A 27,065-nucleotide genomic window follows, 5' to 3' on the forward strand; every position below is an offset into this window, starting at 1 on the left:
ATTATTTTCGACGTCCATGTGTGTTTTAATTAGTAGAACTATTTACATGTAAATGTGTTAAAACTTTAAGAAAATTGAGAAGATATGTATTGTATGCAACAGCTAAAAGAAAAAAACCTTCTTGTGTAGTAGTAATACATTGTATATTAATTTCATTTGTTATTATATGAGTATGAATTCTACTCTATTACCATAGCTTATTACTTGAGTTTTGATTGAAAGTCAACTTTCATTGTTAACACTGTGTGACGTCATAACTTTCCCGCATCATCTTTATTATTACGTCACAAACCAAATGATATAATTATGAATATTGATTCTCATGACATTGTTATATGTTAATTCCTAGAACTGTTTGGTGTCAATATATGTCATATTCACTATCTCTATGGAATTGCCCTCTGCCATCTTGAACATTTAATATAATTAAAATAATTATGTATCATTGCTACCAATATGTTGTTATTGCATTTGGAAATAAAACAATTCAACCGGGTATTCTTTAAGAATACTTGTCAAATGTACAGGTAAATCTAGTACAGATAAGAACTGTGTACTACATAAATATGGACGGGTAAATCTAGTAAAGGTTAGTACATTGTAACTACATAGGTATGGAGAGGTAACTCTAGTACAGGTAAGGAATGTGTACTACATAAGTATGGACGGGTAAATCTAGTACAGGTAGGAACTGTGTACTACAAAAGTATGGACGGGTAAACCTGCTACAGATAAGAACTGTGTACTACATAAATATGGACGGGTAAATCTAGTAAAGGTTAGTACATTGTAACTACATAGGTATGGAGAGGTAACTCTAGTACAGGTAAGGAATGTGTACTACATAAGTATGGACGGGTAAATCTAGTACAGGTAGGAACTGTGTACTACAAAAGTATGGACGGGTAAACCTGCTACAGGTAGGAACTGTGTACTACAAAAGTATGGACGGGTAAACCTGCTACAGGTAGGAACTGTGTACTACAAAAGTATGGACAGGTAAATCTAGTAAAGGTAAGAATTTTGAACTACATAAGTATGGACAGGTAAATCTAGTACAGGTAAGGACTGTGTACTACATAAGTATGGACAGGTAAATCTAGTACAGGTAAGAACTGTGTACTACATAGGTATGGACAGGTAAATCTAGTACAGGTAAGGACTGTGTACTACATAAGTATGGACAGATAAACCTAGTACCGGTAAGAACTTTGTACTACATAAGTATGGACAGGTAAATCTAGTACAGGTAAGTACTGTGTACTACATAAGTACGGACAGGTAAATCTAGTACAGGTAAGGACTGTATTACATAAGTACGGACAGGTAAATCTAGTACAGGTAAATACTGTGTACTACATAAGTACGGACAGATAAATCTAGTAAAGGTTAGTACGGTGTACTACATAAGTATGGACGGGTAAAGCTAGTACAGGTAGGAAATGTGTACTACAAAAGTATGGACAGGTAAATCTAGTACAGGTAGGAACTGTGTACTACAAAAGTATGGACAGGTAAATCTAGTAAAGGTTAGTACTGTGTACTACATAAGTATGGACATGTAAATTTAGTACAGGTAAGGACTGTGTACTACATAAGTATGGACAGGTAAATCAAGTACAGGTAAGAACTGTGTACTACATAAGTACGGACAGGTAAATCTAGTACAGGTAAGGACTGTACTACACAAGTATGGACGGGTAAATCTAGTACAGGTAGGAACTGTGTACTACATAAGTATGGACAGGTAAATCTAGTACAGGTAAGAACTGTGTACTACATAAGTATGGACAGGTAAATCTAGTACAGGTAAGTATTGTGTACTACATAAGTATGGACAGGTAAATCTAGTACAGGTAAGTACTGTGTACTACATAAGTATGGACAGGTAAATCTAGTACAGGTAAGGACTGTGTACTACATAAGTACGGACAGGTAAATCTAGTACAGGTAAGTACTGTGTACTACATAAGTACGGGCAGGTAAATCTAGTAAAGGTTAGTACTGTGTACTACATAAATATGGACAGGTAAATCTAGTAAAGGTTAGTACATTGTAACTACATAGGTATGGACAGGTAAATCTAGTAAAGGTTAGTACATTGTAACTACATAGGTATGGACAGGTAAATCTAGTATAGGTTAGTACATTGTAACTACATAGGTATGGACAGGTAAATCTAGTAAAGGTTAGTACATTGTAACTACATAGGTATGGACAGGTAAATCTAGTAAAGGTTAATACTGTGTACTAAACAAGTATGGACGGGTAAACCACTTTTGTCGGTTTTGTCCCGAGCCAAAATGCAGCATATACATTTGTATTTTAAGACACTGAACATATATTTATCCTGCAAGATTTGATTGAAATCAGACTATAAAAACTTGGGCAGTTTTGTTGTCCAATCTAGTGATCAAACTAGTGAAAAATAACACTTTTTTGTTATTTTTCATTTTCATGGTAAAAGTTCATATCCATGAAAGTCAACAAACAATGCCTTCAGTGTCTTCAGTAATAACAAATATTTTTCACTGGTGTGTCTAATGTTTTAGTAATCACGCATGCTGCTCGATGTCGATGTAAAACGGAAGTCTATTCATGATAAATAAAGCAGCTAAAAAAATGAAATTAAATACGGAAAGATAACAGTAACCCTAATAACGAGGAAATTATCGACAAACCAATCAAAAAGCAGAAGCTACATGATTACAATAGATGAAATTATGATATATTCTTCTCGTTATCTCCTGTTCCAAACAAAGAAGCTATTGGCCAAATCTAGTAGTCATAGGATTAATTACCAGAACAATACTTAATCTATATAGTCGTGTGATGTCTCGCCTGTTCGCTTTGTCAGTACATATAGTGTCTATTATATATATATATATATATATATAAATTGCAAAATTTACTAGGATTTATTATGTAACATTCCCGCCGGCGGTTGCGACATCGCCAAGACTTGTCTCAAAAAATTTGCGTTTTCATCAGTTTCCAGGGTTGACCATCGAGACTATCATTGGAATGAGTTTGTGGCATGTCTAATGAGAATAATTTTAAAAACTTTTTTTGCTATATGTAGCAGTTGAGAGGAAATGAACCAAGTTTTGTGTAAGGTCCGTCGGCTACAAATCTTATCCATGGTTACATAATAGATAGTACAACCAACACAAGACATTATATAGTGTATTTATTTGATCTGTTATCACATACACAACATAAAATAATCCATTGTTTTATTTTTCTCTTACTGCACCGATGTTTGTATAATATACAACAGACTCCTTCTGTCTATAACAGACTAAACAGCACCAACCGTTGCCTGCATCAATAACATATGGGAAACAGGAAGAACTAAACATTAAAACTTTACCTGTAAGCACTCATACACTCTACATTATACAAAGTGGATACAATCAACACAAAATAGCATCAAATCACTTTAATGCTACTAAATGATTTCTCTCTCTCTTTTTTTTGAAATATTTAAAGAATTTATAGACAAAAGTCTTTTCTTTCCAAATTGCTTAAATTTGTTGAAAATAATTTTTTCACATTATCAGATGCGAAATGTTTTAATCTCCGCACACAATAACACACTGTAAGTATTTTAACAAGTGCAAATTTAACACAGCACTAAGTTTCCAGGTCTGTTAGCATAATTTGAAGAAACATCACAATATGTGACATATCCCATGTGTATAATAATCACATAGCACTAAGTGTCAATGCTTTCACACAAACCTGTCATATATCTTTATCTGTAGTCAATTAAGAGAGTGCAAAATGAAATACCTGGCAAATAAACCTGGTTTTTTTATACCAATACTTCTCCATATATGTTTGAAAGTTAATTTCAATGAAATGGCCCGAACTGGGACAACTACGGAATATTTGCCTTACAAAACTTAACAGCTATACATAATTATTATTTCCTTTTCCCAGGTCCATAGACACCACAGTATAATGTACATACAGATATTTATTACAAGGATTTTACACTTACTGTCCTGGCATTAAGTAGGTATGTAAACCTTAAGTCAATGTTAAGTGACAATACAGCTGTAACCATTATTCTAGAGAAATGATGTGAATAATTATTAACATAAATGTACCCCCAGACTTCATGGCAAGTACATCATCATCAAACGAGTATATTGTATGAATATTATCTAGAATTTTTAGAGATTAATATCCAGCTTATAGAAAGAAAGTAAAATGTATCAGAATTTTTTTCATAGAAACATTAATGCATAGATATCCGACACCCTAGTAAAATAATATATACACTCTATATATGTAGATAGAGTATACATCAAATTGAACTTGTGCCTACCTATGGTATATCAATTATATATTATGTATATAGTGTTATTTAACATAGCAATTAATTGTGAATTTATTAAAACAGAAACAGAAGATTGCGAACATCTAAAATTCTGCTTTTATCATCATAATTTGGTTACTGGTTATCATAACTATTAAATACGCAGTATACAAGATTCTAAACACTATGAATGACATTTGCCTTATAATTATACACTGCAATTACGGTATACTTGCCTGGTAGAATTTGGTTTCTTTGTTGTTGCAAACTTCTATACTTAATTAGACCCACAAAATAAACATTCTTATTCCCTAAAAATCCATTCTGTTAAATTGAAACCATATTTTAAGGGGGTCGTAACGGTATTATTGATGTGTAATTTAATGATCAAAATGACATAGTCATAATCTACAGAAGTTTTACAAATGACTAGATAACTTCAAAACACTTTATGTAAAAATCTGGGAAGTCTTATTTATTGTATGACGAAGATCAAGGTAGTTTGGTTTTTGAAATTATCTTTCACTTTTTAAAATGTCACCATTAGTCAAACCCCCCACCCCCTCCTCTAAGGTAATTTTAATCTCATCATGAATTATTTCCTTTTAATAACCAAATTCAAAAACTCAAAAATTGCTCCAAATAAAAATCTCGTTAAGGACATTATTCTTTATCTGTGCTGCCGCCCACTCACTAACACAGACATATTATCTCCTTAGTGATTAATGAGGGGTTGAAAGGTTCAGGTTAAAACCTATCATCATCCTTACCCTATACACTTCACTTTGTCAACAGTGCTCTAATAAATACTAATTGAAGAATATCATTGGCATGGACAAAAATCAATAACAGAAAGAAAATTAATAACGAATCTAGAGGACGTCCTAATTTAATGTTGATGGTGTTAATTACATATTCAACATATTAAACAAAAAGAACTAAACATACATACAGTTATAAATTAAATGACCTTAAATATGGGAAAACATATGATGTATAGATGTATATCTAACTTTTGAATAATCTCATTATTGTGATAATTAAAACATACATAATGAAGATGACAATGGATTTGATAGTGATGATACAATGGTTTACACATTCATCAACAGTTACAAGGCTTACTGGGCGATATCATACTGTAACTAACCTCAAACACTCTGTAACAGACACACAGCTCACTCAGGCAGGTTGTACAGAAATACAATTAAGATATAGGTAATAGTAACAACTTTATCCGTTAGAAAACATGAATACAAACGGGAATTTCTCTCATTACAGCTATGTGTATTTATTTCTCAAAGTTAATAAACATAGTTTGTAAAGTGTTTCTTTACTTAATTTTATTTCAGACAAAATGTATAATACGTGTCATGTAAATATTAAGTTACCTGAGTAAAGTATGTACCATCTACTTCTACATATTTGTAATCCTTAAACATCTATTTGAAACGACCAAAAAAAAATCGTCATTCCTGATGGATATTTATCAATTAAACTTGATATCTGTTCATCAGTAAAAATGGGACTGTGTGACCCCACAATTACTGAAATATTAATACTGCAACTTCTTTATTGAAACAACATAACTTTGTAAAAGAATGAATATTGAATATCATTTACCAGCATTAATGAAGCTTTGTACCAGTATCCTTGTCTCTAGATTGTCTGGTGAAATTTCTGAAATACTAGGATAATGTTTGTGCAGAAAAACAACCAACATTTCCTCCTGAACCTTGTCAAGATGAAGCCAAAGAACAGGACTGGCAAAGACACACTCATGTATATTTATCAAATTCGGCGGTAACAAAATTAACATTTCAAAAATGTACTTATATAGCATTATATTGTTACAACATGTTTTAAGGAAACACATAATTGTCAAAGTCTGTTGCTCTTATAGAAACACATAATAGTCAAACTCTGTAGCCCTTTGTCACCCAAAGTCCCTGAACCACCTACAGCATTCATGCTACTTGAAAAAATCTGATGCAAGATTTACAAAGTGTTTGAATTATTTCTATTAGTAAGAAGTCAATCTCAAATATTGCAAATTGAAGAAAAGTATTTCAAGAACTTTGTTCAGTTTTTCTTCAAGATGTAAAAGTATTTTTATGGAATGGTTGGTCACACTGGGTAAATGAGAAATGTTTATAAATTTGATTCACAAGGTTTGGTCATAATGATGCCCTTCTCAATCACTATATGAACAAAATTTGAAAAGCACGCGAAAAATCATTATCACAAAATCTCTAGTATCAAAAGAAAAGTTGGGTTTCCCCCCCCCCCCTTAAAGCAAAGGGAGATAACTATCACAAAATTTCTAGTATCCCACAAGAACATCTTTTATATATATTTTGATAATCACAAAATGTTGGAATTTATATAGCATATTCAGAGTGGTTCAGGATTTATTTTTAACTTTTAATGGCAAAGTTTGGCGATACAATATCACATGACTTTGCTTTTATACTGCTATCCCCATGACTACAATGTTCCATAATCTGGAGGATCATCGCTTAAACTCTCATTAGCTATAAGTCTTTCTGTATCCTGTTCCTGGATATAGTCTGAGGATTTTTTCACAAGCTGTTGTCTGAAAAGCTTAGCTTTATTCAATGGTGGCCCTGTAGGGAAGAAATCAATTTAAAACCATTTAACATTTCAACCTCAAAATTTAGTATTAAATTGCTCAACCGTGTCAAAGTAGTCATGCTTCTCAAGGGTTGTCGTTGACATATTTGAATTCTGGCTTTTGTAAAGTTTCGCTTTATTCAATGGTGGACCTGTGAACAAGAACACAGTAAAAAAAATTATTTTTGTTTATGATTGATTACAACCAGTTAGACGAAACCCTGTGATAAGCCTGAATGACCTTGACCGAGTTGGGAAATTGTGTAATTGAAAGAAAAAAATATTTTGACTTGAAATAAAATATATCTGATGCCATGATTTGTTAGAGCAAAAGAAAAGCCCAGCAAAAACCTTTATACAAGTCTGAGTTTTTTCATACATATTTTCAGAATTGAAATAGATTTAAGTATGTGCCTATTAAATATTGGTAAATAAATTTGTATCTCTGCTACACCTAACCATGATGTGTGATTTACAGGACGGCTGATGGCGTTTGTTGACAAAACGAAGATTCAATTACATGTGTCAAATTACACCTTTTTTTTGGTCATTTGTCATATGATAATTTTTATTAATTGATTTTTTTAACTAGAATTAACTTCAAAAAATGTTTTTCACTTAGAAACAGATTCCTGAAGATAGATACTATAACTTCAGAAAATTTAAAAAAGAAAAAAACTGAAAACAATCTACAAAAAAAAATCAGACTTGTGTAAGTTTTCTGACAAAACCCATGGCAATAAATTTGCTAAGTTTTCCAGCAGCATACATGGAAAAAAGTTCATGCAGTTTACATGCAGTCTGTAAAATATTAGTAATGCCAAAATGAGTCAATTTAACGTGATAATTAATAGTGGAGTGTTGGGTTTTTGTTAATGGTTAGTGTTGAAAAAGGAAATGAAAATATGGCTGAATATAAAATAATCGGCACGTGTTAGTGGATTAGTGATAGGTTTTAAAATATAAGGTGAAACAGGCTATTAAACACAGGCAAATAAATAAAACAACTTAATCATTAAAAACATCTATTCACCACAAAAAATCATCAGAAAAACATTCAATGAAATCATGTATAAGAACCATCTCTCTCTACCCAGTATTTATCTACTGGTTAAAGAATCACTGAAATCGTGTTTAAGAACAAATTATCTCTGCCCGGTATTTATCTACCGGTTAAAGAATCACTGAAATCGTGTTTAAGAACAAATTATCTCTGCCCAGAATTTATTAACTGATTAAAGAATCACTGAAATCATGTTTAAGAACAAATTATCTCTGCCCGGTATTTATTTCCACAATACTTCCTGTTTTCTTTGATATTTTGATAGACATTAATAATGATTAAATGATATACAGCTATAGCCAACTTCATCATATAAAGACTTTTTTTCCTTTTCTTTATTCATTAGTTAAGTGAGAGAAATAGAAATTAATTACAAAGAAAAACAGGTTGGAACTTAAGACATTAAAAAACATTTCAATTTGATGTTTAAGGAATTAATTCAAAACCAAAATAAAAAAAGGCTCATGAATACCCTGTACCAGAAATTAAGCCATGCATTAGAAAGTAAAATTTTTCTCTAATATCAATACATGTGAATTTAATTATTTAATGTTTGAAACAAAATCAAAGAATATCTACAGTACAATCTCATGAAATCTGACAAATTCAGCTTTTCTTAATAGATAGAACTTTAGAGACATCTGTATTAAATACATGTATTAGTTAAGAGTTATGTTTATAACAAAAATATGACTTATTGATTTCAGCTGGTTCTACAAGGTTGACAATTTCTGGTTCATGTTAAAAGCAGTAGAATAAGACAACAGAAAGAAACAACGATTAGATGATGAATGGTTCACTGTGTAAGCACTTTCCAACCTACTGGTAATAGTGGGGAGAATTATGTCCCTTACATTTGGCGGTTTTCATCTATAGTTCTGACCAGTGCATTTTTCAAATAAGGAAGGACCTGCTTATAGTGTTTTGCTTTCCGAGGATTTTTTAATAAGCCTTTTGAGGCCTGTATTAATCTCAGAAGGTTCGTCCAAATTTATGGCTGAAACGTTACTTTGAAAGTGCAGACACACTGGTTTGCCCCCATAAATTTACAGGTCCCACTTCTGATTTCATAACAATATTGCAATTTTGCAGGCCTTCAATGTCCAATTACAACGAAGACAGTCTGAGATTTCATCGCAAACTAAAACAATTTTCCACAGGCTATAAAACGAAATATCATTCCTCATTCAATTTTGCAATTAAGAAGAAAAAATGAAATTCTTTCAAAATGAAAGTAATTCTGGAACCAATCATCGCCCACAAAAAGGGAAAATTTTATTTCAAGGACTAGAAACAGAGATAGATATATCCAGGGTGAATTTACTTACCTATATAACTGAGGAGAACTGGTAAGAATATAAGACCATGACTGGCTCCAAAGATCACCATTCCCAAGTACATGCGGAAATAGAAAACTTGGAAAAGCTGAGACTTGGAGAACGCCATCACAATAATACCTCCAAGCTTTGTCAGTGTGATTCCACTCAACACCTGTGGTAAAATTTGTTCAAATTAGAAACAGTCATTACCTATATACAGTCAGCAGGTTATCATACAGGTAAAATCAAGGTTTAAAAGACCTGCAATGTTGTTAAATGCTTAAGCTTAGTTTTGACAGGATATCTGATAATTGAAGCTGAAAATATTCTGACAAATATTTGGTTTGGATGTGGACTCCATTTCTTTTCAAGGGAAAATTTTGTACTTTGACTATGCTCTCTATCAAATATGTTCCATTATGATGTATACTAGACTCTATTACTCACCGAGCTTCCCATATTGGCTAATGCTTCCCTTGCTCTTTCAACACGCGTTGGCAGAAGACTAACAGCAAAAGCACGTGTAATGTGGGCACAGAACTCCACAGAGATACCTATTGCCTGCAAATAATACATTCAAAATACTGTACATTCTACAAAACAGATATTAAAACAAATAATGAACTGACAGGTACTTCAACTAAAATGTTTAAATATATAAGAAGTTTTTGTCTGAATGAAATATTCATCAACAGATGAAAAAGCAACATCATCCTAAATGTATAATAACTGATATGTGTTGTATTTTGTAATTCTAACAATTTAAAGATATAAGACAGCTGATGTGTAGATTTAAATTTGCCATTCATTAATATGATGAGAATACATTTTACAGCAAAAATTTCATCCTTTATTAGTCAGTCTCTTTAACCAATTGTTCATTTCAAATCTGCTATGTACAAGGTATTGTAAAGTAGAGTATTGCCTCCCATGAAATATTCAATTTTACTATGTAACATCAAATCATGTTGAAATCTGATTCATGATTCTGATAATCAAATGAATATTTGGATCCTTTTATCAAGTTTAAAAAGCAGTCCATCTTTGTTCACAGCCAAATTCTCTTGGAAATTGGCTGACAACCAAATTTATTCATAGAACAAAAGTGATTTTGAGCTTTAAAATCCTGCAAATTCTGTTTCGTGCTTTTATGAAAGTAAACAAAAGTTTCCTCAGTTACACAATTTATCTGAACTGTTGTGACAAGTCCTTTAAAACCCGACGAGTGGGCACACACATGGCTGTATGTGTTGTAAGTAATTGAGGTGACAATTGCAGAGTTCTAACTATTAGGAATGTTGATAAGGAAAGGATTGAAGTTACATTACACCATTCATTACACTTTACATATTGTATGGAAATAATCTTCACGAAAACATTTAAATGCTTCTGTTGGCATTCAGTACTGTCCAAGAAAGCCATCTGGAATCACTTCAATGCCCATATCTATTCATCATTTTCTTTTCAAAGTTTATGGGGAGGCAACTCTGATTTCTCCACATTTTTTTAAAATTTATTCCTTTGCTAAATTGGCAGTTTATGAGCACAATTGACATTAGTAAAGTAAGATGAAAGCAATACAATACAATGGTTATTATAAATTATTGTTTGTAAAAAGTTCCATATTTCTATCCTAAATTGGTTTTCCAATGCCAATTTCAAAAAATAATTTTAAAATGTTAAATTGAAGTGTGACGTACCATGACCAGGTTGACGAGGGACAGAGCATTGAGCGATATATCCCATAAATACATGAAACCAAGCATGTCTATAATGATCATCAGGATTGTAATGACAATCATCAGCGCCGAGAAAATGTCAAATCCGAGCAGGATAAATGCCACGAAAAATATAGCAACTATACAGAGGGCTAGGTTGGTGATGGTGGCCTTCCACATGGTTAGGTACTGCTCATAGAACACATAGAAAATGCTGCAAAAGATAAAATATATTTACAAAGAGGAACAAAAACATGATGTCCAGGAACAGTACCAACACAAAAAATACTGAATCTATACGTTCTTGTTAATTTCTATTTCCTTCGTAATTCAAACCAGTTGGGACTTTGGTTATGTCATCACAGAAAATATTTATCACACTTGAAAGGAGATGTAAATTACGAAGATACAAAAATCAATATCCTTATTATTAGAACACTTTTTATAAGTGTCTTACAACTCGATTAATATTCTTGTATTACCTGTAAGGGAAGACTTTGTACTGTTTGCCTTTGGATTGTAAAAACCCAGTGATGTTTTGTGATATGGAGTTGGCATGGTTCAGAGCATCTATGTAGTCTGTGGATGTCTTCAGTATCGTGTGATAAGTCATGAAGTAAGTAGCTGGAACACAAATTACATACAATGCTAAATACCTATGTACCTAAAGATTGCTTGCGTAAGTTACCCGCCTCTAACCCTGGAAAATGAAGCTAGGTAATGCATGAAGAGAATTGAAAATTCAAATAGCAAATACGAAAGTAAAAAATTACCTAAATTTGAGTAATGAATCAGAAGTTTATCAGCTCCATCATTTTTCTTCATTTTTTTTTTTCTTTTACTATTTTTTATCATTTAGTTTATGCAACATATCTAATTTGATCAGAACTATGCTCTAAGTTTTAAATGATTTGAGAGGCTCTGTTTGGTTTCCATGGTGAGCAAAATAAAGATAAAAATTTTGTTGCTTACTACTCTAACCTTCTTAACTAATCCTGTGAAATCCAATAGGATTCCATCGGACAGGTTGAAGACAATAAGTGGAAACCTTAGCTAACACGGTGATCATATACAGTGAAACCTTGTTATCTCACGCTCTGTATGATTTGAATTATTCTGTCTGTCCTGGCTAAACTATACACTTATCATTTGCTCTTTTTGAAATCCAATCATCATATGACTCAAAGTGTTCCTATGATCCCGCCGACTTTGAGATAACGAGGATCCACTGTACAATGTAATGTAATGAGAGATGAAATAAATTCTTTGTTATTTGAATTAATTATTTCTATCATTACTATAGAAGGACATATAGAAACTTAAAGAGTATCCTACCTCCAACCCTAGTCTTGTTGTTGACCAGATCTACAGCACTTCCATAGGCTGCATGTCCACTGTAGACGAAAATTAGTTATAAACATCTAATAAAATACTGCAACCATACTCAGTAACAAACACACTTCCTGGAATGACTTATTAAAGTTTCTACCACCACCTCTTTAATATTTAATATAATACTAAGGTAATTCTGAGATATTTGAAGAAATCTGGCACCAGTAAAGAGAACTTTATCAACTATGAAAGTTATTTCTTTCTCAATTTCAGCTATTATTAAAATGAATTTATGTTTCATCATGAAATCTAACCAAGAAATGAAATATTTGTCTTCATCACAATTTTTTTTCCTGAATAGTTTTCATTTAAATGTACAATAATTGTTTTGCAATAACTTGAACTTAAATATATTTTTCTTTCAATTTTTACCCTTTAGCACACACGCTTCCTGGATTGTCACTCAGGAACCAGGGTAGATATTTCATGAAATCCTGTTTTACAGGGTGGCCATTGATCGCTCCGTGGAGTTTACAGGGCTGGCACAAGGTTTCATTGTCAGGCACTGAAACAGGAACTTTAGATCAGTATATGCTTACAAGGCCATAAATAGGCACATATGAAGTATTGAACAGACTGAAAGTGATGACTTTGCTTCAAATTCAAAATCATCACAATTTCCAAACTTTCTTATCACAGCTGTTATGTCCCTCTATTTAAAATAACATAAAAACTGCAAAACTAAACAGTTTTATACCTGAGCAAAAAAAACCTTTAAGAATGTTCTCCCCAAATGTATAAAGATTTAGAAAATGAAACCATTTTTGATATCTCAAGATATACTGTCATCGATGGTGTATTACAGATGGTAAGATCAGACAGCAAATCTTAGAACAGTATTTCTATCTTTAGTATCTGATACAGGCAGAACAAAACAAGACGTGTGATCAAAACACAAGTAGAACTGACCTTCAGACGAACAGAAGCTGCCATTATTGGTGTAGGAGCGACAGCATTGTGGATGTCCTCCAGAGTTAAGCCAGCTGAAGTAGTCATCTAACCAAGAGGACACAGGTTGAGCGATCCTGGAACTACCAAATCAATACAACACTATAAATCTGGTGTAGTGAACTGTTATAGTCAGTACTAGTGTACCAAGTTGTAAAACAGGAATATATTTACTCCTATAAGCTCTCTCTTCTTTCTGTGTCATGGCTGTAAATATCTTATGGCTAAAATAGTATGGATAAACAACAAGATGTCAAAGGGTCTCTTTTCAGGGCCTTTTCCCGTTCGTTTGGGAAAAGGTTGTTTTACCTCATTTTAGGAAAAGACATACTAACTTGGAAGGAATTTTCAGGGGTAAACTATTCAGGGAATTTAATCACATTATGAAATAAATCAGATATGAAAAGGGCCAATATTTGGCCCCACAGCCCCTATCACGAAAAAAGTCTTGGTAAGATACTTACTAATTAGACCTGAGAGAGGCTGTATACACCTGGCCAGCTAGTGAGTCTTGTGGACATCCATTTCCTCCACAAATCTCATTCTGCCCCTGCATTGTCACATAATCATGTCCATCTTCGACTACAAAGTATACTGGAGGACCAACATGCAGGTACTCCGACAGATTGGTGAAGTAGTCAAGTACATAGGAATCCTGTCCAACAAATACAATATTAACAATCAATCCTGCTGACAAATGTCTTAAATATGATTTAGATATCCGAAATATTTTACACAAAAACAATGTTTTAGAAATTTTACACAAAAAAAAAATTTAGAAAATGCTGCCAAGTAAATTTTAGTTAAGTTGCTAAGTTTAAACTGAATCAGTTGATGGTTTTCTTTATATAGCAAGTGGTGACCTTGGCCTTCACCTTGGGCTCCTGAAACACAACAATGTCCAAAGTATCTGCATAAATGATGATTGTATAAAGTTTTACCAAAATCTGTTTGAGATGGGACGCGACAAAACAGGACAGCACAAACATTGGCACATTATTTCTCCCATAATCTTTGGTGAGGGTACAGGGTACCCTTAAAACTTACATCAGGCATGGAGAGTTTCTGGTCAAGACCGACATCAACTTTATGTATAAAAGCAAAACTGACAGCCATCCAGCCGGTGAACACTAAAACCTGTAAAACAAAAAATTCCATTAAAAAATGTTTAAAACAGCTAAATAAGAACAGTTTTCAAAATCGCTTAAATGCAAGCATGCTGGGTAAATATGAAATGAAGTCTGAATTAATTAGTAGTTCAAACATTAAGGCAGAAGTTTGTAGTCAATTAACAAAACTTACGACAATGGGTCGAACCCACTCCTTCAGTAGGAAGTGAGAGTAATAGTATTTAACCACTCGGAACAGCCATCCCTCGGACTTCTCACTCTTCTCGGGGGGCAATTGTACACAGCAGCACATGTCATAACGCTGACTCTGTTAATAACATGGTGGGAAGTATACATTAAGTTTACATAAAACTCAGTAACACCTCGACAAATTGTCAACATATATGGTAATAGAATATATAAGAAGATATGAAAAGTTATATCAGCTTTTCAACAATTGCTGTGAAATCTTGATTTTTTTCTTTTTTCGTAGATTTTGTGGGAATTCTTAATCAATGAAGTCCATGAAATGTTAAACTTAGAGTAAGCAGATTTATTGAGCTATATTCATCTACAAAATCAAATGTAAAGGAGAGTGATTTTTTTGGAAATCTCAAAAATTGAGCCCCACACCACATAATATCTGATTTTACATTAAATTTGCCAACAACAACACTGTCTAGGTGTTCCAGCTTTTATGACCAACATGTAATAAAACACATTAAAAAACAGACTTTTAAATCATGATAGAAATATAAAAACAAGGCCAATTACACAGGGTTACATTTACAATAATGACCATAGAAAGCCTTCAGAACCTTGTACAATTTTTCTGTCTCCTATTATTTGTACACTTTCTTAGTTTCTGAACCTACCTCTTGCCGACGGGCGTCCAATGTCATCAGTCCCACAAAGCATGTGATCTGCAGGAGAAAGTCGATGAAGACAGCCATACCAGCATACATGGAGAACACCTTCACCGCAGGCATGTCCGTAAGCGCTCCTAAATACAGGTATTCAATAAAATTAGACAACAGAGGAGTAATGCAAAATGATAACTAATACATTCTCCTGAATAGGAAAATGCAGAAGAAGAAACAAAGCTAAGTGAAGGAGGATTCCTTAGTCGATGTCCAGAGTGTTTATGTAGCGTTTTATTGGTAGATTTTGCAGTGTTGAAAGATTCTATATTGAAGGAAATATCAAGATTATCATAAACAGACATATTTATCTCCACAAGTAAAATGTCCAGAAAGTGGAAAACAATGGAAGCCTAATGCACAGACACTTTTTAATCTACTAAGCTTCGATTCTTTAATATCATCAAGCTTGCTGTAATCTCTGAGACAGACTAGCATGAAATGACTTACCTAAGAAGAAGGCTACAGTCTCAGTAAGACTTGATAGTAACATGGAAGGCCCAACGCGTCCGACAATTCTTCCGATCTGATCCTCTAGGGATTCATTTGGTGACCTTACATCTCTCTGAAAACAAAGTAACACATCAATCAGTATTACAGATATAAAAGATGTTAAAGGATGTTTGTAATATTTCATTGAGTAGATATTTTTCAGCTCCCTGTGATTGTCTGAATTTCAACAGATCATCATATTGATAAATTTGACCACATGCTCTCCTTCATATGCAACACTTCAACCAATTCAGTTTTTAAAAATAGGATGACTTAATTAATTAAGAATTTGTTTCCTTTGAGGAAACTGTATAAATGTAGTCTTTACGACACCATTTTAGAATCTCTACATACAGAAACAGGTCCTACAGTAACCATGCCTACATAACTCACCTGATAACTCTGGACTAAAATGAAGATGTTGTCAACTCCAACAGCGAGAGCCAGGAATGGTACAACTTCGGCAATAATTAAAGTAGCAGGTATACCACAGAAGCTGAAGAATCCAATAGAGGCTCCGACTGATATAAGTACAATGGTGACACCTGCCAAACCTAACAAAATCTTGGAGTCGACCTGTAATACAACACCTGTCTCAGTTAGTGTTATCTTTTGTTCTATATATAGTAACCAGAACAAGTGTCCATTACATATTGTTATTTTATAAAAATAACTTAAGCAGGTATATAGCTTGAGGTGTTCCCATAAAATCTCTTTATGTAAAGACTAAGAAAACAAAAGAACTAGAAATCATAATCATAAAACATACAACATGATATGACTTATTCAAATACCATGTACTTTTATATTGGGTCATGATGTAAGTCTAATTTGGTTCCATTTCCATTACCTACCTGGTACTACATTGTAATGTAGGAGTAAGGGTGAGTGTGACTGTAATATTCTACAAGGCTTTTTTCTACAGGATTAGGAGTGGAATACCTTAATATTTTCCCAATCCAGGCTTTAAATTTCTGAAGTAATGTTACATAACAAATCGTCAAAAAATGTCTGGATGACATTATCTAATGTAAAATTTGTTGACATTTCAGACCTAGGTTCAGCACATTGTGAACTACACAGGAATGATATAAACCTATACATAATTATTAATCTGTTTTATTATTTTTCACATCTTAATTGAGATTTTTTCTCAACTTCAAAGCCAAAGACTTCATTCCCAAAGTAGTGAGAAGCACTCGGTTGAAAGTTGAAACTGACCAACAATCGGTCCAAACGCTCCCCAAGACAGTAGCAGTGGTTGAGTTGTCCAAGGGTCAGAGAGATGTACCCAAACATGATCAGGTAACTGATGAGGATGGTCAAGATGTCCGAATTACTCTCACGATTTATCTCGTCTTCAATGGAACGCTAGGAAAAATAAAAAAAACACTATGAAACACTCACATTGATAAATTTATAAATATACATATCTTGTTCACAAATAGAGGAAAATTCTCAAAAAGATCGCCTCCAAAATAACACAACTCTACAAACCATTATATGTGAATTTTGCTTTTTTTTTTAACTTTACAATTCTGTAAATAGGATACAAAGTAATCCTAATCACTGTGTACAAGGATACCAAATGGTAGTCATACCCCTGAATTAGCCCAAACCATGACAACAGAGAAATCTTGATACAGCAAACGGTTATAACAACACAGGTATATTAGTGACAGGTGTACAGAAGTCTAAACAGTAATGTGTAACTAATATGTAACAGTTAAATTACAACATGTTAAGATTCACACCTGCGGAGTCAATTAATCACAAACATCTACAGACTAAATATGAGAAGAATGCAATGGTCATTTTTGGACTGGAGAAATTCTTTTCTGAAATTAACGAAGTCTCTCTCACATCCTTAATTTAAAGACTTACATCTGACTAACAGACTGATTTAAAACATCTCAAGACTAATACTTAAGAGCGCTGATAAATTTGAAATATCTTATGACTTGCATCTGAGTTAGTCGACTAATTTGAAACATCTAAGACTTACCTCTGATGAGTATGCAATGGTCATATTTGGACTGGAGAAATTTTTCATGAATTTAATGAACTCTTTCTCCCAGGCTTCTGCTGGTCCATTAAGGGACTCCTCGAGGTGGTTATTTACGACAAAAGTAATGACAAATGCAGTTGCTGATTTGTAGTCTGAGCCTAAGGAGTTGAAAGTAGGTCATTATAAAACTATCATCTTTCCATCTCTCAGAAATAATATAATTCTTATATCATCATACAGCTATGTTTGATAAAAAAGGGAAATCTGAGACAAAAATTACACAAAACTACACCCAGATAAGATTAAATGGTTTACAGGTTTCAGTTCACGCACAACATAATAAAAAGAGATCATGATCATTCCACACAGGTACATGTTTCATTTATATTCAAAATAACAATGACAGATACATTTCATACCTAGATGAAAATGGAGTAAATGCATGAAGAATCTTTAAATTGTACTTCTTTGATTAAAGCACTACATGTCAGATTCCTTTCTTTCTGTTTGAAATGTCGCATTTTTCTTTTTAAATCAATATTCATGTGTGTGTATAAACATTTAATTTTTAAATAGAAAGATTCTTATTTTATCCCAGTACCCTAAACATGTAAGGATATTTATAAGCAGGTTTTGAGATAACAGAGTACATTTCTCCTTATACCCAAAAGTTGAAAGGAATACAAACCATCAAAACCGCCCATTACAACCCAAGGGAAGACTGGCTGACCACTGACAGAGAGACATGATTGGTTGAGACCAGTTGTATCCCAGGTAGTAGCTGGTGCACTGAAAATAGGAATATGGAAGTCATATACAAACATGACTGACATTCAAAAAATCAAATAAATGCTTAATGTACATATTGACTTAGTAATTACACTTAGGAAGGTGTTTAATCTAAATGTGTATTGATAAATTGATAATATGACAAAACTTACCTGATACAGTACTCTGCATGGTCCAGGTAGTTAGCTTTGATATTAAATTTGTAGATAGTTTCCCACACAACTGCATCAAGGTTTTCATGACTTTCCTGCCAGTACTCCAGTGGACTCTGAATCGTGCATCCCTTGTTTGATGGAGAGAGGGGTTGAAAACATATGTCTTCCAAATGCACTGTTTTGTTTTCATGGGTTGCTGTGATGTTTTGTATTTGTAGTTGCAGGTCCAAGAGCTAAAATTCAATGAAAACAAAGATAAATAACAGTTAAACATATCAACTCCTGCATGTGATAAAATAATCATGGAGAAATTAAAATGATTCAGATACTACCATCCTGTAGATGTACTGAATGTTACTGCAGGTCAAAGTTTACTCTCACTATAACAACTCAGTCACATGATAGGTCACATGATAGAGATGGCTTTATATTACAGAGGTTTCTATGTCAATGTTTACTGTTGTCATCTAAGTGAAGAAACATGACTAAGGAAACTAACAGTTACATACCATGTGAAGGAAGGTTTTGTCAAACATATTAGAGTAGTTTGTGTAGGCAATACTTGGCGGTGGCAATTTATGATGGACGTAGCTATGGTTGTTTGGCCGAGTAACGATCAGCTGTTCTGTACGGTAGAAAGGACTGAAAAAGTGATATGTATGATGCATACAACTGAAATCTCAAACAAATGCTAACATATAAAACACTAGACAAATTCATCACAGCATCAATATCAGTTTGACAGAAAAAGATGTAATGTACCAGAATTTGGCTGTGCTAAATCAAGTGTTTTTTATAACTGTACTAACTCTTTACAACACAATACTTATTAAATTAATCCTAAATGATCTTTCTAGTGAAAGAACTTATACATACAGAGACTTAGTAGAAGTAAAATCATTCATCTCAAATGAAAAAGTAGTGAACTTCAGAATTTGAGATTCTGTTTATCCCACAACTTTAATATTTTTGTAATAATTTGTGAAAAAATACTCAACCAATCACAGCTCCACTAGGTCATAATACATGCACGGTCATAAAAAAACATTTGTGATGGGTGTTACAATACTAACACCAAACTATTTATGTAATAAACTAAAATCCTAGGTGTCTGAACATGAAATCCAAGGCTCTATTTCTATTGAAAGAAGGTGTCTTTTATGAAAAAGAGAAATCAGAATTACCCAAAATGAGAGTCAAAATATTCCTTTTGTGTCCTTGCAGTGCTGGTTTTCGATGACCAAAGATCAACAGGATTGGTAGTGACCTTGAGGAAAGGGATGCCTGCACACAGCGCTGCCCCCAGGATAATTCCTCCTACCAACACAACAATTGGATGTTTGGCACAAAATGTACCCCACATTTGGAAGGACCTCTGAAGGAAAGATTCCATTTTCTCTCCAAGTTTCTCCAAACAGTTTATATCTTCTGGTTGAATAGTTGGGTGGTCTGCCTTTTTCATCATTTTCTTCTTCCTCCTGCGGGCGGTATTTGCCCCGTTAATTTGATACACGTCACTTTCAACGGATTTTGTCTGCTCTTCCGCTGTATATATTCCAAATGCATTTCTTGTCATTATGTTATGCCACATAACAGAAATTCCAAAAACAATTATGAAAACCAGATAACAGCATGCCGTGATGAAATACCATGCATCTATTCCAAGGACTTTTGGCACCACATCTGGAGGTGGGATTGGAGGAATTGGAGCACAGCTAGCTTCACAGTCTTGGCAGCTACACGCTGACTCATTCATATATTTTTTATAACAGGGTGTGATTGAAGAATTCATAGGAACGCTGGTTACATTGCTTGGCGATGTCCAAGGAACATCTTGAATATAGAAATCTATCTCAAACGGGGTGTGCCCATTAGATGTATCTCCCATGTACTGCAGCCAATTGTATGGTGTGCACTTGTCAGCTGTACGTCCACAAAACAAGTTCAGAGCCAACTCATTAGCACTCGGCATTTCCACGTTTTTGCAGGAATTGTACATACCAAATGCAAAGTCCGTGGACATTACATAGTTAACAGACTTTACAACAGAACCGCCATCATCATACTCCTTCACCGATACCGAGTCACTCATTTCAGGGTTACATGTCAAATAGCAGTAAATTTCCAAGAAGTTATAGTAGCAAGATGGACAGCGACGTAGAAGTTGCTCTGGAAGGCCCATGTTTGTCTCAATGGTATACATTTGGGCCGGACTGCAGCAGGTCTCTGTTGAGTTGGGACCTAGTATTGAAAATGGATAAAGAAAGCAACATGACATTAAATTAAAATGAAGATTAATTACTGTTCATGTGGTAACTTTCACATATCAATATTTTTCCAATTTTCTTTTAAAATGATTTGAATTATATTTCCACAAATTCAATATTTGTGATCTGGATGTAAAAGAACAACAACTACCAGCTCACCACATTATTTCATAGATTAAATTCTATGATCAGGTAAATACACTGCAAAATATTGAAAATATCAACCCCACAAAAATAACTGCCAATACCGTAACTTTTATCATTTATTACACATATCATGTTCTCTGAGAATAAACACTCAGAACGTGAGACACATACAGTATCATTTACCTGAACTTCAGATTTTTAAATCTGACAGCTTAAAGCTGGACAAAAATCCTAAAAATTGATGGTAAACAAAACCTTCAAGGCCTAGTCTTACCTTTGTATAGTCCAGGACAGTAGTGCTTCAGTCGTGCTAAGGCAGTGGGGTCTGTGAGAGGTTTAGCTGTCCCATTATAGGCACAATTTTGCTTTCCTGTGCTTGTATCTTTACATTCGTCATACCAAATACAGTTCGCTTTGCCCACACCAACCTGTCAATAGTACCAAGCATGATGAGTACAAGAATGTATTGCTAAAAACAGCATGTCAACCTTTAACAGCCCCCAAAGACTAATACAATAAAACTGATTTGAAACAAATTAATTATCAACACAATATCAAACCACAGCACCTAATGTTTGATCCCTCAGGAACCTCTTTGCAATTAGTGCCAACAACAAAAAGCAAACTTGAAACATCAAAAAAACATAAACCCTAAAGATTCTGCGAGAAATGATGATATATCAGACAAATCAAAAAATGAAAAGGAAAATCCAGTTTTACATAAAGAGTCAGAATGGTGGACAGACAATGCACGTCTATATACAGTATATTTTCAGCATTCATACACATTCATTCTGTGAACCGTATAAGCAAATACCAGTAAAAACATTCAACTAAAATCTCAACCGAAGGTTTTCGAACAGACAGATGGACGAACTGATAGGCAAAGAACCTCTATTATGTAAAGTATCAGTTTCCTAAAACACATTGTCAGTATGTAGAGTCCTATGTTGACAGAGACAGGCCAGAAACTAACGCCATCTCCCTTACACACTTTGGTTAAGACTGAAATAAATATAAATCCACCTTGCAACTTAATAATTTGTAAAAATTTGGAACACAGGGATTGTTGTATGATAAATATGGCATGTTACTCTGATGTCTGAACATCATAAATGATATGAAACTGCTCCATTTTGTGTGACAATTGTTGGCTGTCATATTAACTCTTATAGTGTAGTATTTCTTGTTAATACAGATTTTTCATCTTGATAACGATCCAATCAGAATATGTATTTTATTATCGTTTCTTATCATCATGAAGACAACTCAATGATATAATATATTTACATATTATTTTGAAACTTTTTCTATGTAGTAATGCACTAATTTTGATAAAAAATTAGGGATTAGGTAGACAACCTACAAATCCCAAATACAGGTGGAGATTCCACCTATGATAAGGTATATATAGAACCTTATTTCAAGGAAACTTTTAGTAGGGGTATCATATTTGTAACGTTTTAAGATTTAGAGACGGCTCTAGATTAAAATTAAACTTCAAGGGAGTGCTTCTGATAACATATTGATCAGGTTATCAAGGAATTATCAGATAAGATCTGAAGTTTATTTTGTGACAGTAAATACCGGCAAACAGCCGATACAACCCCTGCTGACGTGAGCTGACCTCAGTTTACTGTACAGTGGTGGGTCCATCCTGAACATGCAATAAAACACTATTGTTAAAATGTTCCTACAATCTGTTTTTTTTCATATCAAATATATTATCAGATAGTTTTTATGTAAATTACAAGAGGAAGATATTTTTCAATCAATAATATGATTTTATCAAAAATATGATAACTCATGAATTGGGGTCATGTATCACAAGGTCAAGTATTAACTTTCACATGTGTTCACACGTGGAAACAATCACTCCTCACCAGGTGTTATATCAGCTGTTATTACTATTATTAATTCAAATAATGTGCATCATACAAAATTTGTATAAACTGACACAGCAAATATCCAAGCCCAAAATAAATTATATTCAAAATTTATCTGATAATTATGTGTGACAAATATTTGGTATTTCTAAAGGCACACACCTATAATTTATGATCTGGTATCCAATCATTATACTCTTCAAAATCTTTCATCAAATAATGGAAACAATCTTGGATCAAGTAGTGTTTAATGTAATCATTTATGATGTGAATTCTGATTTCAGACTGCTAAACATTGCACCTGTAATTATCATTCAGATTCAATTTCATGATTACCATAAAAACAGATGTAATATCCGCATTTTTTTTTTTTTAGAAAATAAAGGTCCTAAATGAGGGTTGAACTTCCTAGCTCTAGGATTTTCATTTTTTTTTTTTTTTTGGTGAATCTGTAAAGCCTACATCATTGATTATATGGTACGCTCTGAAGAACTGGCAAGGAGTATCATGTACTTCCTTGAAAAAAGACAATAACAAATTATTATCAACATAACTTCAAAATAAGACGTACACTATCTCAGATCAGGTAATGTATAACAGGCATTTAAGATGTGTTACCAGTATTCATGAAAATGAAACTGGTTACACAAGTCCTTGTATACCGGCATGATATTACACAAGCCAGACTCTAAATGGATTCATCCATCCATGTTACCATAATTACGATATAAGTTAGCTGTGTGACTAGTATATATTCAATCATACAAATATTGTAGCCAAGAGTTCATAATTATATCATTTGATCTTACACCATATTTATCATTCAATACTTTGCCATATTTGGAGTCTTATCATTTTTATATGGACTATTTTTTGATGTCCTGTTCTGTATTGGTCCCCATGTGTATATTAGGCGCCTGTGTAAGACATACCTAAGCAACTAGGCAGCCATGTTGTTGACATTGGATATCTAGGTGTGACATGATGGGGTGATTCTTTCTACACTCACCCACCACCTTACTTCTATTTATGTACCAACGGTGTCCATCACTCAAGGTCATCCATTGGCCGAGATTTCATTTCAGCTTTCTGTATTTCTTTTTCACTTGTTTTAAATATGGGAGAACTTTCAAGGAAATGCTTGTTGAATACAGATAATTTGAATTTTTGTCTACAATATCAGTAGTACAGATCAATGCTAAATAAAATGAAAAGCAGACTTGGTTACATAAAATTGGATGAAGAAGACCCACTCTATATCATTTTTCATAAGTTGGTCATTTTGTATGAATGTATGAATTAATAACGCCAGAATTAAATTTAAACATGAAAAACTTGTGTTTAAATCGTTATTATGCAGTGTTCACACAGCAGGCTCATATTAGCTCTACTTCCATTCAAGAGACAGATACACTTTATAATTGGGGTATAATTTCATAAGGGTTGTCATCAGAACGAAGTATACATTTTCTAGTGTTTCTTGCAAGTATTTATATATACAGCTCATTTGTGTATACATGTATGTATTGTGTGCTAGGGGGAACAAGGTCCACTATATATAATTATCTGTCGTTACAAGTCAGTGTCACACACATTTACCATAGTTATCCTGCAATATGTCCATGATATCTGTTTTAGTTCTGAAGAAATACAACAAATATTATTTCTCTTTTCCATAAAATAACCCAAGATAAAGAATGTTAGGATTTTTCAGAGCCAAAAAGAAAATGACAGTACCTAGTAAATGTTATCATACAAACAAGATAATACAAATTACAAAATTGTACACAAATGAGTCACTGAAATAAAGCAGTGTTGATATCTCTTCTCCTTCAGAAATAACAAAGAAAAACAAGTTCAACATTATTTTAAATTTATGTACATATTCAGATTAATATACAGAAAAGGAAACATTTAAATCATAATTCTTTCCTTGAAAATTCCAAGAACTGCATAAAAAAGGTGTCAGGTTACTGGAAGTATAAAATGTTAAAGATTTTGTTCAGTTGTGAAAACATTGCCATATAATTGACTCCTGTCGATCGAACAATGCGCGGCGACGGGCAGAGTCACAGAGACGATAAACCACCATCATCAGTTGTGGTGTTAACTTCTTCATAGTATGCTTTACATTAATCATTTGTCTGATGAAGGTAACCCACCTGTAGTCATTGAAACATCACACTCTGATCGGCTTTAAGAACTTCTATTCTATTGACATTACCAACAGGAAGAAAATGTCCAGAATTATTTCCTGTTTTCTTACTTTTCTAATTTGACATTTTACAGAAGCTTCAAACATCAAGTAAGGTAATAAACTGTCAGAACAAATGTTGTTAAAAAAAAGGGGAAAAAAATGAAAACCAGATCTGTGTCAGTAAAATGTAATGAATAATAATTCTGAGGCTGTGGTGTTAAATATATTGGGGCCACTCATTAATTTTAAATAACATACTTACTGACATTCAGTCATGATCGTAAATTATCTTAAATCAAGACAGTATAAATTTCTTATGCATTCTGTTCATAACTGGTGGTTGTGTACCCCTAACCATGAATTTAAGGGGAGAACTTGGAAAACTAAGGGTACAAGTCTGGAATTTCAGTAAGTTGGGATTTTGTACCCTCATTCAGACGTAATGAGGAAGATGATCATGGGAGTTCACAAACTGATAAATTAATCTCCACTACCCTTGTTTACCAAAACAGGGTATATGTTATCGGTTGGTCCTATTGTAAGAGCAGTAGAATGTATGTACACTGGTGTTATCATACTGTCATATATTTCTATTTTATAACCAGCAGTTATCATGATAACTAAGATTTATTGTTACAAAGCCAGGTTTATACATTGATCAGTTTTTATGTTTACACGTCCAGACTCCCAACCAGCAAAACATGGGAAGATGACATACAATGATATTAAGAGTGTTAAATAGCATTTAAATTATTGACATTTACTACTGCACAGCACTCAGCAGAGAATAGTTCATCTTGCTCACCTGAAAACTCAGCGTTGCGAGCAAAATTATCCAAGTCACGTCCATAGTAGTTGTCTTCATCACCCACGATTTGATCATGAATGTTCCGATTGTCACCTGAGCTCAGTGACTTCGTTTGAAGTTCACTTATACCGGGTGGTTGAAGCCGGACGTCTCAGCCGATGTGCTTCGATACTGTGTTACTCACCCCAACATCGTACGATCATGTGACTGAAACTATAAATAGTACGGATCGGTGTTATTCAACGAAACGAACTACGTCACACACACTCTGATAATATAAAATATTTCATAAGTCACTGTCTTGTTGCGACGGTTTTATGTTGTTTACTTAAGTTGTACCTTATAGAAACCTACATACAAACTTTACAAGAAAACTCTACAGATGAATAAGGTTTGTAAAATCCTAAAATTAGGTGAACAAACATGGCACGCTTTATAATCCGGAAAGAATAACATCTGTTCCGGGAGATAATTAAAATGACGAAACCATGTAACAAACAGTGAAGGACACTTTATAGAGGTGTGCTGATAGTTAGGTTAATTTTCGCTGTATAAGCACAATTTAAGGGTTTACTAATCCCAAGAGTCGATGACGCTTTGAACTGCTCTGCCACTTATCACTTATTTTATTATCAAGCGGTAATCTGTATCTAAGTGTATGGTCCGATCTGTATAATTACAAAATTGTGCTCAGTACGACAGTACTGCAACTGTTGTGCCATCAGTTTCTCACATCGAACGATTGGACAGGTTATCTTTTTTTCTGCTATTGTCGTGTACCTACATGTAAAATGAAGGGAAGTAACTCGTACAGAATAATATTGTGACAAACAGTGATTTTTGTAATATATCAATGTATGTACATGTGTTTATAAATACCATATTG

At 33.5% G+C, this 27,065-nt stretch overlaps 1 protein-coding gene across 1 annotated transcript; it reads right to left on the reverse strand.

The window, feature by feature from the left end:
• Window positions 1-3,177: 3,177 nt before the first annotated feature.
• LOC132546439 (NPC intracellular cholesterol transporter 1-like) lies at window positions 3,178-26,318 on the reverse strand. The gene is made up of 22 exons (XM_060210150.1): window positions 26,177-26,318; window positions 21,563-21,716; window positions 20,059-21,115; window positions 19,384-19,516; window positions 18,872-19,107; window positions 18,619-18,719; window positions 17,928-18,088; window positions 17,144-17,293; window positions 16,316-16,498; window positions 15,881-15,995; window positions 15,386-15,513; window positions 14,704-14,838; window positions 14,449-14,538; window positions 13,866-14,056; window positions 13,363-13,484; window positions 12,826-12,958; window positions 12,397-12,455; window positions 11,544-11,685; window positions 11,044-11,275; window positions 9,791-9,904; window positions 9,353-9,515; window positions 3,178-6,954 (listed from the first exon to the last, which is right to left on the reverse strand). Exons 1-22 carry the CDS (start codon window positions 26,252-26,254, stop codon window positions 6,815-6,817), a joined length of 4,017 nt encoding a protein of 1,338 aa, XP_060066133.1. The 5' UTR covers window positions 26,255-26,318; the 3' UTR covers window positions 3,178-6,814.
• Between the last annotated feature and the right edge of the window lie 747 nt (window positions 26,319-27,065).

Source organism: Ylistrum balloti, unplaced genomic scaffold, assembly GCF_031769215.1.
Source record: "Ylistrum balloti isolate Yb309-2 unplaced genomic scaffold, AGI_CSIRO_Ybal_v1 Utg369890, whole genome shotgun sequence".
NCBI classification, from domain to species: Eukaryota; Metazoa; Mollusca; class Bivalvia; order Pectinida; family Pectinidae; genus Ylistrum; species Ylistrum balloti.

Excerpts from the sequence above, each read along its gene's own strand:
- LOC132546439 (XM_060210150.1), bottom strand. The coding sequence starts at position 26,254 with ATGATCAAATCGTGGGTGATGAAGACAACTACTATGGACGTGACTTGG. Across the intron at positions 16,499-17,143 it reads AGCGTTTGGACCGATTGTTG|GTCGACTCCAAGATTTTGTT; the intron begins GTCAGTTTCAAC and ends GTTGTATTACAG. Across the intron at positions 11,276-11,543 it reads TACAAAGTCTTCCCTTACAG|CATTTTCTATGTGTTCTATG; the intron begins GTAATACAAGAA and ends TATCTTTTGCAG.